The following is a 14645-nucleotide window of genomic DNA, read 5'->3' on the forward strand; positions in this document are numbered from 1 at the left end:
CGAAACACAACGGATAAAAACACCATTGTCTTTTTTGCTGGTGGGGAGTTGTGGTTATGCTCATTGTGAAAAACAAAAGGATATTTGTAATGACATTCTCTATTAGTACTGTAGGTAGGTTAACACCATTCTCTATTAGTACTGTAGGTAGGTTAACACCATTCTCTATTAGTACTGTAGGTAGGTTAACACCATTCTCTAGTAGTACTGTAGGTAGGTTAACACCATTCTCTAGTAGTACTGTAGGTAGGTTAACACCATTCTCTATTAGTACTGTAGGTAGGTTAACACCATTCTCTAGTAGTACTGTAGGTAGGTTAACACCATTCTCTAGTAGTACTGTAGGTAGGTTAACACCATTCTCTAGTAGTACTGTAGGTAGGTTAAACCTACAGGTATCTGGTTAGTGCAGCCTAATTAAGGCTCTTCTGCCCTTGTGTCATTCTTGTTTTGCTCTACCTACAGATGTAGGATCTTAATTTGATCACCCTGTTGCAGGAGAACTTTCCTGCAATGCAGGAAATATACAACTTGTGTATTTGAGGTTTGGAAAGGATTCTGAAGTAGGGCTGCTTGGTTCAGACAAAATATCGAATTGCAATTTGTTTTGGTCAGATATTGCGATTTTTCAAACACTTTTCAAACACTCAAACGTGACGGACATTTTTTTTCACGGTGCAATTGTCGGTTGACATGTAACTGAAATACAGTACCAGTCAAAAATTAGGACACCTACTCATTCCAGGGTTTGTCTTCATTTTTACTATTTTCTACATTGTAGAATAATAGTGAAGACATCAAATCTATGAAAAAACACACATATGGAATCATGTAGTAACCAAAAAAGTGTTAAACAAATAAAAATATATTTTACATTTGAGATTCTTCAAAGTAGCCACCCTTTGCCTTGATGACAGCTTTGTACACTTTTGGCATTTTTCTCAACCAGCTTCATGAGTTATTCACCTGGAATGCATTTCAATTAACAGTTGTGCCTTGTTAAATGTGAATTTGTTTAATTTCTTTCCTTCTTAGTGTATTTGAGCCAATCAGTTGTGTTGTGACAAGGTATGGTTGGTATACAGAGGATGGCCTTATTTAGTAAAAGACCATGTCCATATTATGTCAAGAACAGCTCAAATGAGAAAAGAGAAACGACAGTCCATCATTACTTTAAGACATGAAGGTCAGTCAATACGGAAAATGTCAAGAACTTTGAAAGTTTCTTCAAGTGCAGTCACAAAAACCATCAAGCGCTATGATGAAACTGGCTCTCATGAGGACCGCCACAGGAAAGGAAGACCCAGAGTTACCTCTGCTGCAGAGGATAAGTTCATTAGAGTTACCAGCCTCAGAAATTACAGCCCAAATAAATGCGTCACAGAGTTCAAGTAACAGACACATCTCAACATCAACTGTTCAGAGGAGACTGATAGAATTAGGCCTTCATGGTCAAATTGCTGCAAAGGAACCGCTACTAAAGGACATCAATAAGAAGAAGAGACTTGCTTGGGACAAGAAACACGAGCAACGGACATTAGACCGGTGGAAATTTGTCCTTTTGGTCCGAGTCCAAATTTGAGATTTTGGGTTCCAACTGCCATGTCTTTGTGACGCAGAGTAGGTGAACGGATGATCTCTGCATGTGTGGTTCCCACTGTGAAGCTTGGAGGAGGAGGTGTGGGGGTGCTTTGCTGGTGACACTGGGATTTATTTAGAATTCAAGGCACAACTTAACCAGCATTGTTATCACCGCATTCTGCAGCGAGACGCCATCCCATCTGGTTTGTGCTTAGTCCCACTATCATTTCTTATTCAACAGGACAATGATCCAACACACCTCCAGGCTTTGTAAGGGCTATTTGACCAAGAAGGAGAGTGCTGCATCAGATGACCTGGCCTCTACAATCACCCGACCTCAACCAACTTGTGATGAGTTGGAATGCAGAATGAAGGAAAAGCAGCCAACAAGTCCTCAGCATATGTGGGAACTCCTTCAAGACTGTTGGAAAAGCATTCCAGGTGAAGCTGGCTGAGAGACTGCCAAGTGTGCAAAGCTGTCAAAGCGAAGGGTTGCTACTTTGAAGAATCTGAAATATGGCTAAGGTCTTGGCTCTGAGTGTACTGTAGCTGAGGGTGCCAGTTCAGTGAGCACATTGTAGTTGACAGTACTTAGCAAAGAGTGCAATCCTGCAAAAACTGAAAACTATAGCTTAGAACAGGACACTCCTGCTGGTCAAGACACCCCAGGTAGTAGTTTAGAGATAATAACAAAGTATTCTGCACACAAAGACATCTGCTCTCTCAGGAGAATGGCAGCTGGAAGCAGGTCATAGATCAAGCAAGTACAGCTCACCACTCCTGTCCACAGGCTTTTAGGCTTTCAGCTAGATGACAAAAACATTTCTCAGACCCAAAGGAATGTCACCTGTTGAATTCTGATGGATGCGTATCCTGTTTTGAGTTGAGAGATCCCCCAATTACAAGACTTGAGGCGTAGCCTGTTAAAACACCTTCCAATATTTGCATGTTCTTACAATAGTCTCTAGGCCTATATTCTCTCTATACATGGATGAAGGGCATTTCTTAGCTTTGTTTATCTGTGTGTGTTTATCGGGAGGAGTACAGTAATTAATTTAGAAATGAGATTGGACAATTCCCTGCCACAGTGCGTTACCAAGGACACCAGGACACACTGAGATGAAAGAATAATCTGTTTATTCTTTAAGGCCTACACTACTGTTCCAGATGGTTCCTTAATCTCAGTTTCATATACACTACTGTTCCAGATGGTTCCTTAAATGTCCTTGTTTTTTAAAAGAAAAGCTACATAAAAATTCCCCATTTAAAATTACATCAAATTGATCAGAAATTCAGTGTATTTCCTCTGTCCAGTGTCTTGTGTTCTTTTGCCCATCTTAATGTTTTCTTTTTATTGGCCAGTCTGAGATATGGCTTTTTCTTTGTAACTCTGCCTAGAAGGCCAGCATCCTGGAGTCGCCTCTTCACTGTTGACGTTGAGACTGGTGTTTTGTGGGTACTATTTAATGAAGCTGCCAATTGAGGACTTGTGAGGCGTCTGCTCCTTAAACTAGACACTGAAATGTACTTGTCCTCTTGCTCAGTTGTGCACCGGGGCCTCCCACTCCTCTTTCTATTCTGGTTAGAGCCAGTTTGCGCTGTTCCATGAAGGGAGTAGTACATAGCGTTGTACGAGATCTTAAGTTTCTTGGCAATTTCTCGGATGGAAGAGCCTTCATTTCTCAGAACAAGAATAGACTGACGAGTTTCAGAAGAAGGTTATTTGTTTCTGACCATTTTGAGCCTGTAATTGAACCCACAAATGCTGATGCTCCAGATACTCAACTAGTCTAAAGATCAATTAGCCTTTTTCAAATGATAAACTTGGATTAGCTAACACAACGTGCCATTGGAACACAGGAGTGATGGTTGCTGATAATGGGCCTCTGTACACCTATGTAGATATTCTATTAAAAATCAGCCGTTTCCAGCTACAATAGTCATTTACAACATTAACAATGTATTTCTGATTAATTTGATGTTATTTTAATAAACAAAAAATGTGCTTTTCTTTCAAAAACAAGGACATTTCTGAGTGACACAACTTTTGAATGGTAGTGAATATGAAACTGAGATGAAGGAATAATCTCTGCATAACCTACTCTGATTCATTCTTAAATGTCGCGCTACACTCTTTTGATGGTATGTTACTGATATCTCTCTCCATCTCCCTTTCCTCTTTCCATCTCTCATCCCCCTTCCATCTCTCCATCCTCGCTCGCCCCCTCTCTCTCACCATCTCTCCATCCCCCTTCCATCTCTCTCCATCTCTCTCCATCTCTCTCCATCTCTCTCCATCTCTCTCCATCTCTCCATCCCCCTTCCATCTCTCCATCCCCCTCCCTCTCTCCATCTCTCTCGATCCCCTTCCATCTCTCTCGATCCCCCTTCCATCTCTCTCGATCCCCCTTCCATCTCTCGATCTCCCTCCCTCTCTCTTCAGTATTCCAGGAGCGTCCGGAGCTCCCTCCCACCCAGGCTCAGGCGACAGCTCGCTGCATCCCTCCTGAACAGTACTCCTACACAGCCTCCATCCTCAGGCTGCTCCGAAACAAACCCTTCCTCCTCCTCATCCTCACATACGGTTAGTACACCTCCCTGGTAATCACTGTTGTAACTATTCTACCACACTACTGAAGCCGAGCCAAGACAAACCATTCCAAACTGAGCTGAGCCAAGCCGTACTGGGCTGAACCAGGTATTTTTGGGGGGTGTCTTCAATACCTGGTGACCCGCCATTCTATTACAAGGGAAGGAGGTTATTCTTGAGTCAGGAGGAAGCGTGGTAGGTTATAAAAGTCTGATAATGATCATCAATGTCGGTCTGATCTACCACACTAGACAACCAGTTGAGTCTTAGTTGTCAGGAGGTTATTGGTGCGTTCGGATGGTACTCAGGAACTCCTACTCTCCACTTGATTATATGGGTTAACCTAGCTACATGTTTGTTACTCTCTTTATGTCCGAAAGGTGAAAGGTCAGTGATGAAACGCCACCATCTGGTGTATCATCATTCTGGCCCGGGTTTTCCCCTACTAGGAAGGCCATTCTAGTGGTTATTCCCTAATTGGGAACTTGCCTCTCCAAGTTTCCGATTTTAGTATCCGACACACCCCATATTTCTCCCCCTGCATCACAGGTACACCGTTAATGTATTATCCTATGGGAAAGGACTCTGCGCTGGCTAGGACGCCATTGGCTGTTCCCCCAAATGGACGCCATTGGCTGTTCCCCCAAACGGACGCCATTGGCTGTTCCCCCAAACGGACGCCATTGGCTGTTCCCCCAAACGGACGCCATTGGCTGTTCCCCCAAACGGACGCCATTGGCTGTTCCCCAAACGGACGCCATTGGCTGTTCCCCCAAACGGACGCCATTGGCTGTTCCCCCAAACGGACGCCATTGGCTGTTCCCCAAACGGACGCCATTGGCTGTTCCCCAAACGGACGCCATTGGCTGTTCCCCCAAACGGACGCCATTGGCTGTTCCCCAAACGGACGCCATTGGCTGTTCCCCCAAACGGACGCCATTGGCTGTTAACCCAAACGGACGCCATTGGCTGTTAACCCAAACGGACGCCATTGGCTGTTAACCCAAACGGACGCCATTGGCTGTTAACCCAAACGGACGCCATTGGCTGTTAACCCAAACGGACGCCATTGGCTGTTAACCCAAACGGACGCCATTGGCTGTTAACCCAAACGGACGCCATTGGCTGTTAACCCAAACGGACGCCATTGGCTGTTAACCCAAACGGACGCCATTGGCTGTTAACCCAAACGGACGCCATTGGCTGTTACCCAAACGGCCAAACGGACGCCATTGGCTGTTAACCCAAACGGACGCCATTGGCTGTTAACCCAAACGGACGCCATTGGCTGTTAACCCAAACGGACGCCATTGGCTGTTAACCCAAACGGACGCCATTGGCTGTTAACCCAAACGGACGCCATTGGCTGTTAACCCAAACAGAGGAAGTGTTATGCTCTCATGCTCCTTTCATTATTTTGATCTAATCACAGTCTCATGAATGCATGTCAGGCTTATTGCCTGTTTAACCCTCCGATGTTAAACGTTTTTGACCCCGAAAGGTTAAACATTTATTGATAATTCAATTATTAACAGGCTAAATGTACTTTGGTCTGTAGTAGTGCACTATATAGGGAATACGGTGGTATAGGGCTCTGGTCTAAAGTAGTGTACTATATAGGGAATAGGGCTCTGCTCTGTAGTAGTGCACTATATAGGGAATAGGGCTCTGCTCTGTAGTAGTGCACTATATAGGGAATAGGGCTCTGCTCTGTAGTAGTGCACTATATAGGGAATAGGGCTCTGCTCTGTAGTAGTGCACTATATAGGGAATAGGGCTCTGCTCTGTAGTAGTGCACTATATAGGGAATAGGGCTCTGCTCTGTAGTAGTGCACTATTTAGGGAATAGGGCTCTGCTCTGTAGTAGTGCACTATATAGGGAATAGTGCTCTGCTCTGTAGTAGTGCACTATATAGGGAATAGTATCAGCTTGGTTCGGTCTCCTCTCTTGACCTCTCTGACATGGGATAGGGTCATTATCTGGGCCAGGTGGATAATGGTGTACTAGGACATTCAACTAAACTGCTAAGGCCATGGTGTGTGTGAGGCTGTCTCTCTCTACACTGTGTGTGAGGCTGTCTCTCTCTACACTGTGTGTGAGGCTGTGTCTCTCTCTACAATGTGTGTGAGGCTGTGTCTCTCTCTCTACACTGTGTGTGTGGCTGTGTCTCTCTCTCTACACTGTGTGTGAGGCTGTGTCTCTCTCTACACTGTGTGAGGCTGTGTCTCTCTCTACACTGTGTGTGTGTGTGAGGCTGTGTCTCTCTCTCTACACTGTGTGTGTGTGAGGCTGTCTCTCTCTCTACACTGTGTGTGTGTGTGAGGCTGTGTCTCTCTCTCTACACTGTGTGTGTGGCTGTGTCTCTCTCTACACTGTGTGTGAGGCTGTGTCTCTCTACACTGTGTGAGGCTGTGTCTCTCTCTACACTGTGTGTGAGGCTGTGTCTCTCTACACTGTGTGTGAGGCTGTGTCTCTCTCTACACTGTGTGTGAGGCTGTGTCTCTCTCTACACTGTGTGTGAGGCTGTCTCTCTCTCTACACTGTGTGTGTGTGTGAGGCTGTGTCTCTCTCTCTACACTGTGTGTGAGGCTGTGTCTCTCTCTACACTGTGTGTGAGGCTGTGTCTCTCTCTACACTGTGTGTGAGGCTGTGTCTCTCTCTACACTGTGTGTGAGGCTGTGTCTCTCTACACTGTGTGAGGCTGTGTCTCTCTCTACACTGTGTGTGAGGCTGTCTCTCTCTACACTGTGTGTGAGGCTGTCTCTCTCTACACTGTGTGTGAGGCTGTGTCTCTCTCTACACTGTGTGTGAGGCTGTCTCTCTCTCTACACTGTGTGTGTGTGTGAGGCTGTGTCTCTCTCTACACTGTGTGTGAGGCTGTCTCTCTCTCTACACTGTGTGTGAGGCTGTCTCTCTCTACACTGTGTGTGAGGCTGTCTCTCTCTACACTGTGTGTGAGGCTGTCTCTCTCTACACTGTGTGTGAGGCTGTGTCTCTCTACACTGTGTGTGAGGCTGTGTCTCTCTCTACACTGTGTGTGAGGCTGTGTCTCTCTACACTGTGTCTCTCTCTACACTGTGTGTGAGGCTGTGTCTCTCTACACTGTGTGTGAGGCTGTGTCTCTCTCTACACTGTGTGTGAGGCTGTGTCTCTCTCTACACTGTGTGTGAGGCTGTGTCTCTCTCTCTACACTGTGTGTGAGGCTGTGTCTCTCTCTCTACACTGTGTGTGAGGCTGTCTCTCTCTCTACACTGTGTGTGAGGCTGTGTCTCTCTCTACACTGTGTGTGAGGCTGTGTCTCTCTCTCTACACTGTGTGTGAGGCTGTGTCTCTCTCTCTACACTGTGTGTGAGGCTGTGTCTCTCTCTACACTGTGTGTGTGAGGCTGTGTCTCTCTACACTGTGTGTGTGTGAGGCTGTGTCTCTCTCTACACTGTGTGTGTGTGAGGCTGTGTCTCTCTACACTGTGTGTGTGTGAGGCTGTGTCTCTACACTGTGTGTGTGTGAGGCTGTGTCTCTCTACACTGTGTGTGTGTGAGGCTGTGTCTCTCTACACTGTGTGTGTGTGAGGCTGTGTCTCTCTCTACACTGTGTGTGTGTGAGGCTGTGTCTCTCTCTACACTGTGTGTGTGTGAGGCTGTGTCTCTCTCTACACTGTGTGTGTGTGAGGCTGTCTCTCTCTCTACACTGTGTGTGTGTGAGGCTGTCTCTCTCTCTACACTGTGTGTGTGTGAGGCTGTCTCTCTCTCTACACTGTGTGTGTGTGAGGCTGTCTCTCTCTACACTGTGTGTGTGTGAGGCTGTCTCTCTCTACACTGTGTGTGTGTGAGGCTGTCTCTCTCTACACTGTGTGTGTGTGAGGCTGTCTCTCTCTACACTGTGTGTGTGTGAGGCTGTCTCTCTCTACACTGTGTGTGAGGCTGTGTCTCTCTCTCTACACTGTGTGTGAGGCTGTGTCTCTCTCTACACTGTGTGTGAGGCTGTGTCTCTCTCTCTACACTGTGTGTGAGGCTGTGTCTCTCTACACTGTGTGTGAGGCTGTGTCTCTCTCTACACTGTGTGTGTGTGAGGCTGTGTCTCTCTCTACACTGTGTGTGAGGCTGTCTCTCTCTCTATGTGTGAGGCTGTCTCTCTCTCTACACTGTGTGTGAGGCTGTGTCTCTCTCTACACTGTGTGTGAGGCTGTGTCTCTCTCTACACTGTGTGTGAGGCTGTGTCCTCATGGTAATTTACAGCGCGTGAGTTTCACAATTTTCACCATTTTAAAATGCACCTTTTTTTATAATAAAAGCTAAACGCATAATCTAATTTGTGGTCACTTTAGATAATGGTGTTTTCCTGCTGAAGGAACATTTGCAGTTATAGCCTGCTGCCGTGTGAGCATTGCTGCGCTTATAAATGTGAAGAAAATAGCCTAATAGTTTATCAAAAAAATGTTGGTAAACGTTCTGATCTCAATCAATTAATAAAATGTATTTATAAAGCCCTTCTTACATCAGCTGATGTCACAAAGTGCTGTACAGAAACCCAGCCTAAAACCCCAAACAGCAAGCAATGCAGGTGTAGAAGCATCTGTTGCGTTAGCTTCATTGCGTAAATTTTTTTGGGGGGGGATGTTAGTGCTTGTATTAATGTCTGATCTATCACATCCCACAACTGTCCCTGACTATGTTTGGAATATTTATTTCTCTCACAGAATAGAATAGGTCAACTTTTGTACTATGGGGGATAGTAGATTGACAGAGGCTAGTGTTTTTGCTGTTAGGTCTACTCATCTTAGTTGGCTGACGAAAAGTAAATGTGGACAGTTCTTCCAATATCTTCAATATGCGCCTCGGAATTGGATAAGGATGCGTCCCCGATGTGTCTGTCTTCACTTGTAGCCTGTGAGAAAGACCCGATCACCTGATGCAGAGCCGTGTGAGTGGGAGGTGCTTCAGAGCAGGCAGCACTCAGGGAGAAGGCCTGCAAAAGGCGTGCATTATGGCCACACAAAGAGGGATGTGAGGCAGTAGCAAGAAGCTTCTCAGATGCTATATTTTTTGAGTATATAGGAGGACCTATTTAATTAACATCCAACCCATTTTAGTATCTCCTGACTTCCACACACAGCCTACAAGCCACTGATGCAGACCTTTGGAACAACTACATATTTTTTTTTAAAGTCTAATAAAACCATGTAAATAAAACACCTTCACAATAAATCCATTAAGGTCTAAAGAGACATGAAAATGTAATCCAGTTGTCCTGATCTGCCTAGGCCGTATGCCTGTGGGCTACGCTAGTTCATTTAACAGACACGATTAGCTTAGAATTCAGCGGCGTGATTTTATATTATCTAATAGTATGAAGAATACAATCGAACAAAGCTGAATAAAATAGGATATTTTCTCCAAACGATTTGAGGGAGTGTTTTGCACATGCAGCTATTCTGTGTTGAGAGGTTAACAAAGACACAGGTCGAGTTAGGCTCTACACCCCTGGTAAAGCGGATTAATGCGCTTCATTTTAAGAAGTTATTTGACCCTTAGTTGTGATACAAACCTTATCAAAACATAGAGGCCGATGCGCTAGGCAACATGAGAGGTGTGTGAATATGATTATTAAAAAAATCACCCCCAAAAAAAAGGCATTGTTTCTTGACTTGTGCTGGGCGTCATTCACAAGTGATAGGCTAATATTGTCACCCATCAGACTATTCTTGGTTTAATCTGGTCTTTTTCCATATACTAAATAATGTGTGACATTAGTTTTGGATTTAGAATGGACTGTTTTCATGCACCTGTCTGAAACAGGGACATGGGGGGAAAATACGTGTAATCTCTGCACTTAAATAGCGAACGGAGGACACTTTTCCCCTGGTTCATTTGCATGCCAGCCAGGTAGACTATACTCCTGTTGTAAAGAGAAGCAATGTGCTTACTATTAGGAAAGTTGAGAAATAAATATAGTAGGCCTAGCCTATAGAAAGCTAATGGGATGCTCCTCTTTTTAATAGAGGCCATCACTCTGTTTTCTCACGCAATTGCATAGCCTATAGAAATGTTGTGAGCTCATGGGCTCTCATGAAGTGTTTGATTAGATTTTCCATTACATTTACATTGATGTCAGAGTGATTAGAGGGACAATAGAGTGAGTACCAGGCATTTAGCAAGTTTAGTAGGCTACTAATGACCATCAGCAGCATCAGAGCTTGGAGAAGCCTAGTTATGTGACTAAATGGTCACGTGGAATTTGACTACTGTCATGACTCGTGACTGCTGGCTTGGTGGTAATACGATCACCGTACCAACCCTAACCACTACGTCTCTCTCTCCTGACTCACTGACCCCCTTTGCCTCTGTTAATACTGTATCGACCACGGACGGGCGACCTACCTCTAACATCAACCCCTATTGGCTGCTCTCTGAGTGTGCCGAGTCCCTATTGGCTGTATCTCACTGTCTCTCTCCCACAGGATTGAACGTGGGCTGTTTCTATGCTGTTGGCACACTACTGAACCGCATGATCATCGAGCATTACCCTGTAAGTGCTACATTACCCTCTACACTACCCTGTAAGTGCTACACTACCCTCTACACTACCCTGTAAGTCCTACACTACCCTCTACACTACCCTGTAAGTCCTACACTACCCTGTAAGTCCTACACTACCCTGTAAGTCCTACACTACCCTGTACACTACCCTGTAAGTCTTACACTACCCTGTAAGTCTACACTACCCTGTAAGTCCTACACTACCCTGTACACTACCCTGTAAGTCCTACACTACCCTCTACACTACCCTGTAAGTCCTACACTACCCTGTAAGTCCTACACTACCCTGTAAGTGCTACACTACCCTGTAAGTCCTACACTACCCTGTACACTACCCTGTAAGTGCTACACTACCCTGTAAGTCCTACACTACCCTGTAAGTGCTACACTACCCTGTAAGTCCTACACTACCCTGTAAGTCCTACACTACCCTGTACACTACCCTGTACACTACCCTGTAAGTCCACTACCCTGTAAGTGCTACACTACCCTGTAAGTGCTACACTACCCTGTAAGTCCTACACTACCCTGTAAGTGCTACACTACCCTGTAAGTCCTACACTACCCTGTACACTACCCTGTAAGTGCTACACTACCCTGTAAGTACCTACACTACCCTGTAAGTCCTACACTACCCTGTAAGTCCTACACTACCCTGTACACTACCCTGTACACTACCCTGTAAGTCCTACACTACCCTGTAAGTCCTGCACTACCCTGTACACTACCCTGTAAGTCCTACACTACCCTGTACACTACCCTGTAAGTCCTACACTACCCTGTACACTACCCTGTACACTACCCTGTAAGTCCTACACTACCCTGTACACTACCCTGTACACTACCCTGTAAGTCCTACACTACCCTGTACACTACCCTGTAAGTCCTACACTACCCTGTACACTACCCTGTACACTACCCTGTAAGTCCTACACTACCCTGTACACTACCCTGTACACTACCCTGTAAGTCCTACACTACCCTGTACACTACCCTGTACACTACCCTGTAAGTCCTACACTACCCTGTACACTACCCTGTAAGTCCTACACTACCCTGTACACTACCCTGTACACTACCCTGTACACTACCCCTGTAAGTCCTACACTACCCTGTACACTACCCTGTAAGTCCTACACTACCCTGTAAGTCCACTACCCTGTAAGTCCTGCACTACCCTGTAAGTCACTACCCTGTAAGTCCTACACTACCCTGTAAGTCCTACACTACCCTGTAAGTCCTACACTACCCTGTAAGTCCTACACTACCCTGTACACTACCCTGTACACTACCCTGTACACTAGTCCTACACTACCCTGTACACTACCCTGTACACCCCTGTACACTACCCTGTAAGTCCTACACTACCCTGTAAGTCCTACACTACCCTGTAAGTCCTACACTACCCTGTACACTACCCTGTACACTACCCTGTACACTACCCTGTAAGTATGCAATGACATGAAACACCTTGAAACATCATCTTTGTATTTTTTATGATTCCATGAGCCCATCCTCCCCCGTTAAGGTGCCACCAGCCTCCTGTGGTGTGTGTGTGTGTATATATACAATTAAGTTCTGACCCTGTTGGCGCTACAGTTCAGTATGGGAACACTGGTACTAGGTTATGACCCTGTTTGGCTCTACAGTGCAGTATGGGAACACTGGTACTAGGTTCTGACCCTGTTTGACTCTACAGTGCAGTATGGGGACACTGGTACTAGGTTCTGACCCTGTTTGACTCTACAGTGCAGTATGGGGACACTGGTACTAGGTTCTGACCCTGTTTGACTCTACAGTGCAGTATGGGAACACTGGTACTAGGTTATGACCCTGTTTGGCTCTACAGTGCAGTATGGGGACACTGGTACTAGGTTCTGACCCTGTTTGGCGCTACAGTGCAGTATGGGGACACTGGTACTAGGTTCTGACCCTGTTTGGCGCTACAGTGCAGTATGGGGACACTGGTACTAGGTTCTGACCCTGTTTGACTCTACAGTGCAGTATGGGGACACTGGTACTAGGTTCTGACCCTGTTTGGCTCTACAGTGCAGTATGGGGACACTGGTACTAGGTTCTGACCCTGTTTGACTCTACAGTGCAGTATGGGGACACTGGTACTAGGTTCTGACCCTGTTTGGCTCTACAGTGCAGTATGGGGACACTGGTACTAGGTTCTGACCCTGTTTGGCGCTACAGTGCAGTATGGGAACACTGGTACTAGGTTCTGACCCTGTTTGACTCTACAGTGCAGTATGGGGACACTGGTACTAGGTTCTGACCCTGTTTGACTCTACAGTGCAGTATGGGAACACTGGTACTAGGTTATGACCCTGTTTGGCTCTACAGTGCAGTATGGGGACACTGGTACTAGGTTCTGACCCTGTTTGGCGCTACAGTGCAGTATGGGGACACTGGTACTAGGTTCTGACCCTGTTTGGCTCTACAGTGCAGTATGGGGACACTGGTACTAGGTTCTGACCCTGTTTGGCGCTACAGTGCAGTATGGGAACACTGGTACTAGGTTCTGACCCTGTTTGACTCTACAGTGCAGTATGGGGACACTGGTACTAGGTTTTGACCCTGTTTGACTCTACACTGCAGTATGGGAACACTGGTACTATTCATTGAAAACACTGGAACTACAGTTGGAGCATGTCTCATTTAGATCACAGTAGACGCATTGTTGTCCTTCCCTCTTCTGCAGTACCCTATAGCGTGTCCCGATCGCTCTGCTCTTTAATGCAGCCTGTGGGCACTGAAACACTACAGTCAAAGACGCCATTGAAATACTGGAACAAGAATCATTTCAGTAACAATAGAGGCGTTATGCCAAGTAGCCTACAGTAATATGGTGAACGATAAGTAGAGACTACAAAGTTATTTTGACTAGTCTCGATTACTACCCTATAAGTCCTGATCCTCTTCCTGTATGTGGGGATATACAGACCCACATTGAAGCAGGAGCTACATTAGGAACATTTACAGTAGACCCCACTCCAGACGTTATTGTCCTTCCCTCGTTACCGTACCCTGGAAGTCCTGATCCTCTTCCTGTGACCACTGGAACATGACTGTATTATTAGGTTAACGATGGAGACATTATTCTACAAGTATAGTAAAAGGTTAAAAGACATTACTGTAAGTCATTTGAACCAAGACTCTTACCCAGCACAGCCCTGTTGTTCACCCCTTACCCAGCACAGCCCTGTTGTTCACCCCTTACCCAGCGCAGCCCTGTTGTTCACCCCTTACCCAGCGCAGCCCTGTTGTTCACCCCTTACCCAGCACAGCCCTGTTGTTCACCCCTTACCCAGCACAGCCCTGTTGTTCACCCCTTACCCAGCACAGCCCTGTTGTCACTAGGTGGCAGTATGTGGGGAGAGAGGGTTGTCACGACCCTCACCTGGTTGTCTAGTTCCCTGATTATTAAGGAACTCCCCTCACCTGGTTGTCTAGGTCCCTGATTATTAAGGAACTCCCCTCACCTGGTTGTCTAGGTCCCTGATTATTAAGGAACTCCCTCACCTGGTTGTCTAGGTCCCTGATTATTAAGGAACTCCCTCACCTGGTTGTCTAGGTCCCTGATTATTAAGGAACTCCCCTCACCTGGTTGTCTAGGTCCCTGATTATTAAGGAACTCCCTCACCTGGTTGTCTAGGTCCCTGATTATTAAGGAACTCCCCTCACCTGGTTGTCTAGGTCCCTGATTATTAAGGAACTCCCCTCACCTGGTTGTCTAGGTCCCTGATTATTAAGGAACTCCCTCACCTGGTTGTCTAGGTCCCTGATTATTAAGGAACTCCCCTCACCTGGTTGTCTAGGTCCCTGATTATTAAGGAACTCCCCTCACCTGTTTGTCTAGGTCCATGATTATTAAGGAACTCCCCTCACCTGGTTGTCTAGGTCCCTGATTATTAAGGAACTCCCCACACCT

At 46.0% G+C, this 14645-nt stretch overlaps 1 protein-coding gene across 3 annotated transcripts in view; it reads left to right on the plus strand.

Moving 5' to 3' along the window:
• Positions 1-14645, plus strand: part of LOC112235296 (feline leukemia virus subgroup C receptor-related protein 2) — a 53590-nt gene that overhangs the window by 12419 nt on the left and 26526 nt on the right. For all 3 annotated transcript variants that reach the window (XM_042321387.1, XM_042321388.1, XM_042321389.1), the window contains exons 3-4: positions 4025-4165; positions 10630-10697. In XM_042321387.1, the coding sequence (XP_042177321.1) occupies positions 4025-4165; positions 10630-10697 (209 nt within the window). The remainder of the gene's footprint in view (positions 1-4024; positions 4166-10629; positions 10698-14645) is intronic.

This window comes from Oncorhynchus tshawytscha, linkage group LG05 (assembly GCF_018296145.1).
Source record: "Oncorhynchus tshawytscha isolate Ot180627B linkage group LG05, Otsh_v2.0, whole genome shotgun sequence".
Classification (NCBI taxonomy): Eukaryota; Metazoa; Chordata; class Actinopteri; order Salmoniformes; family Salmonidae; genus Oncorhynchus; species Oncorhynchus tshawytscha.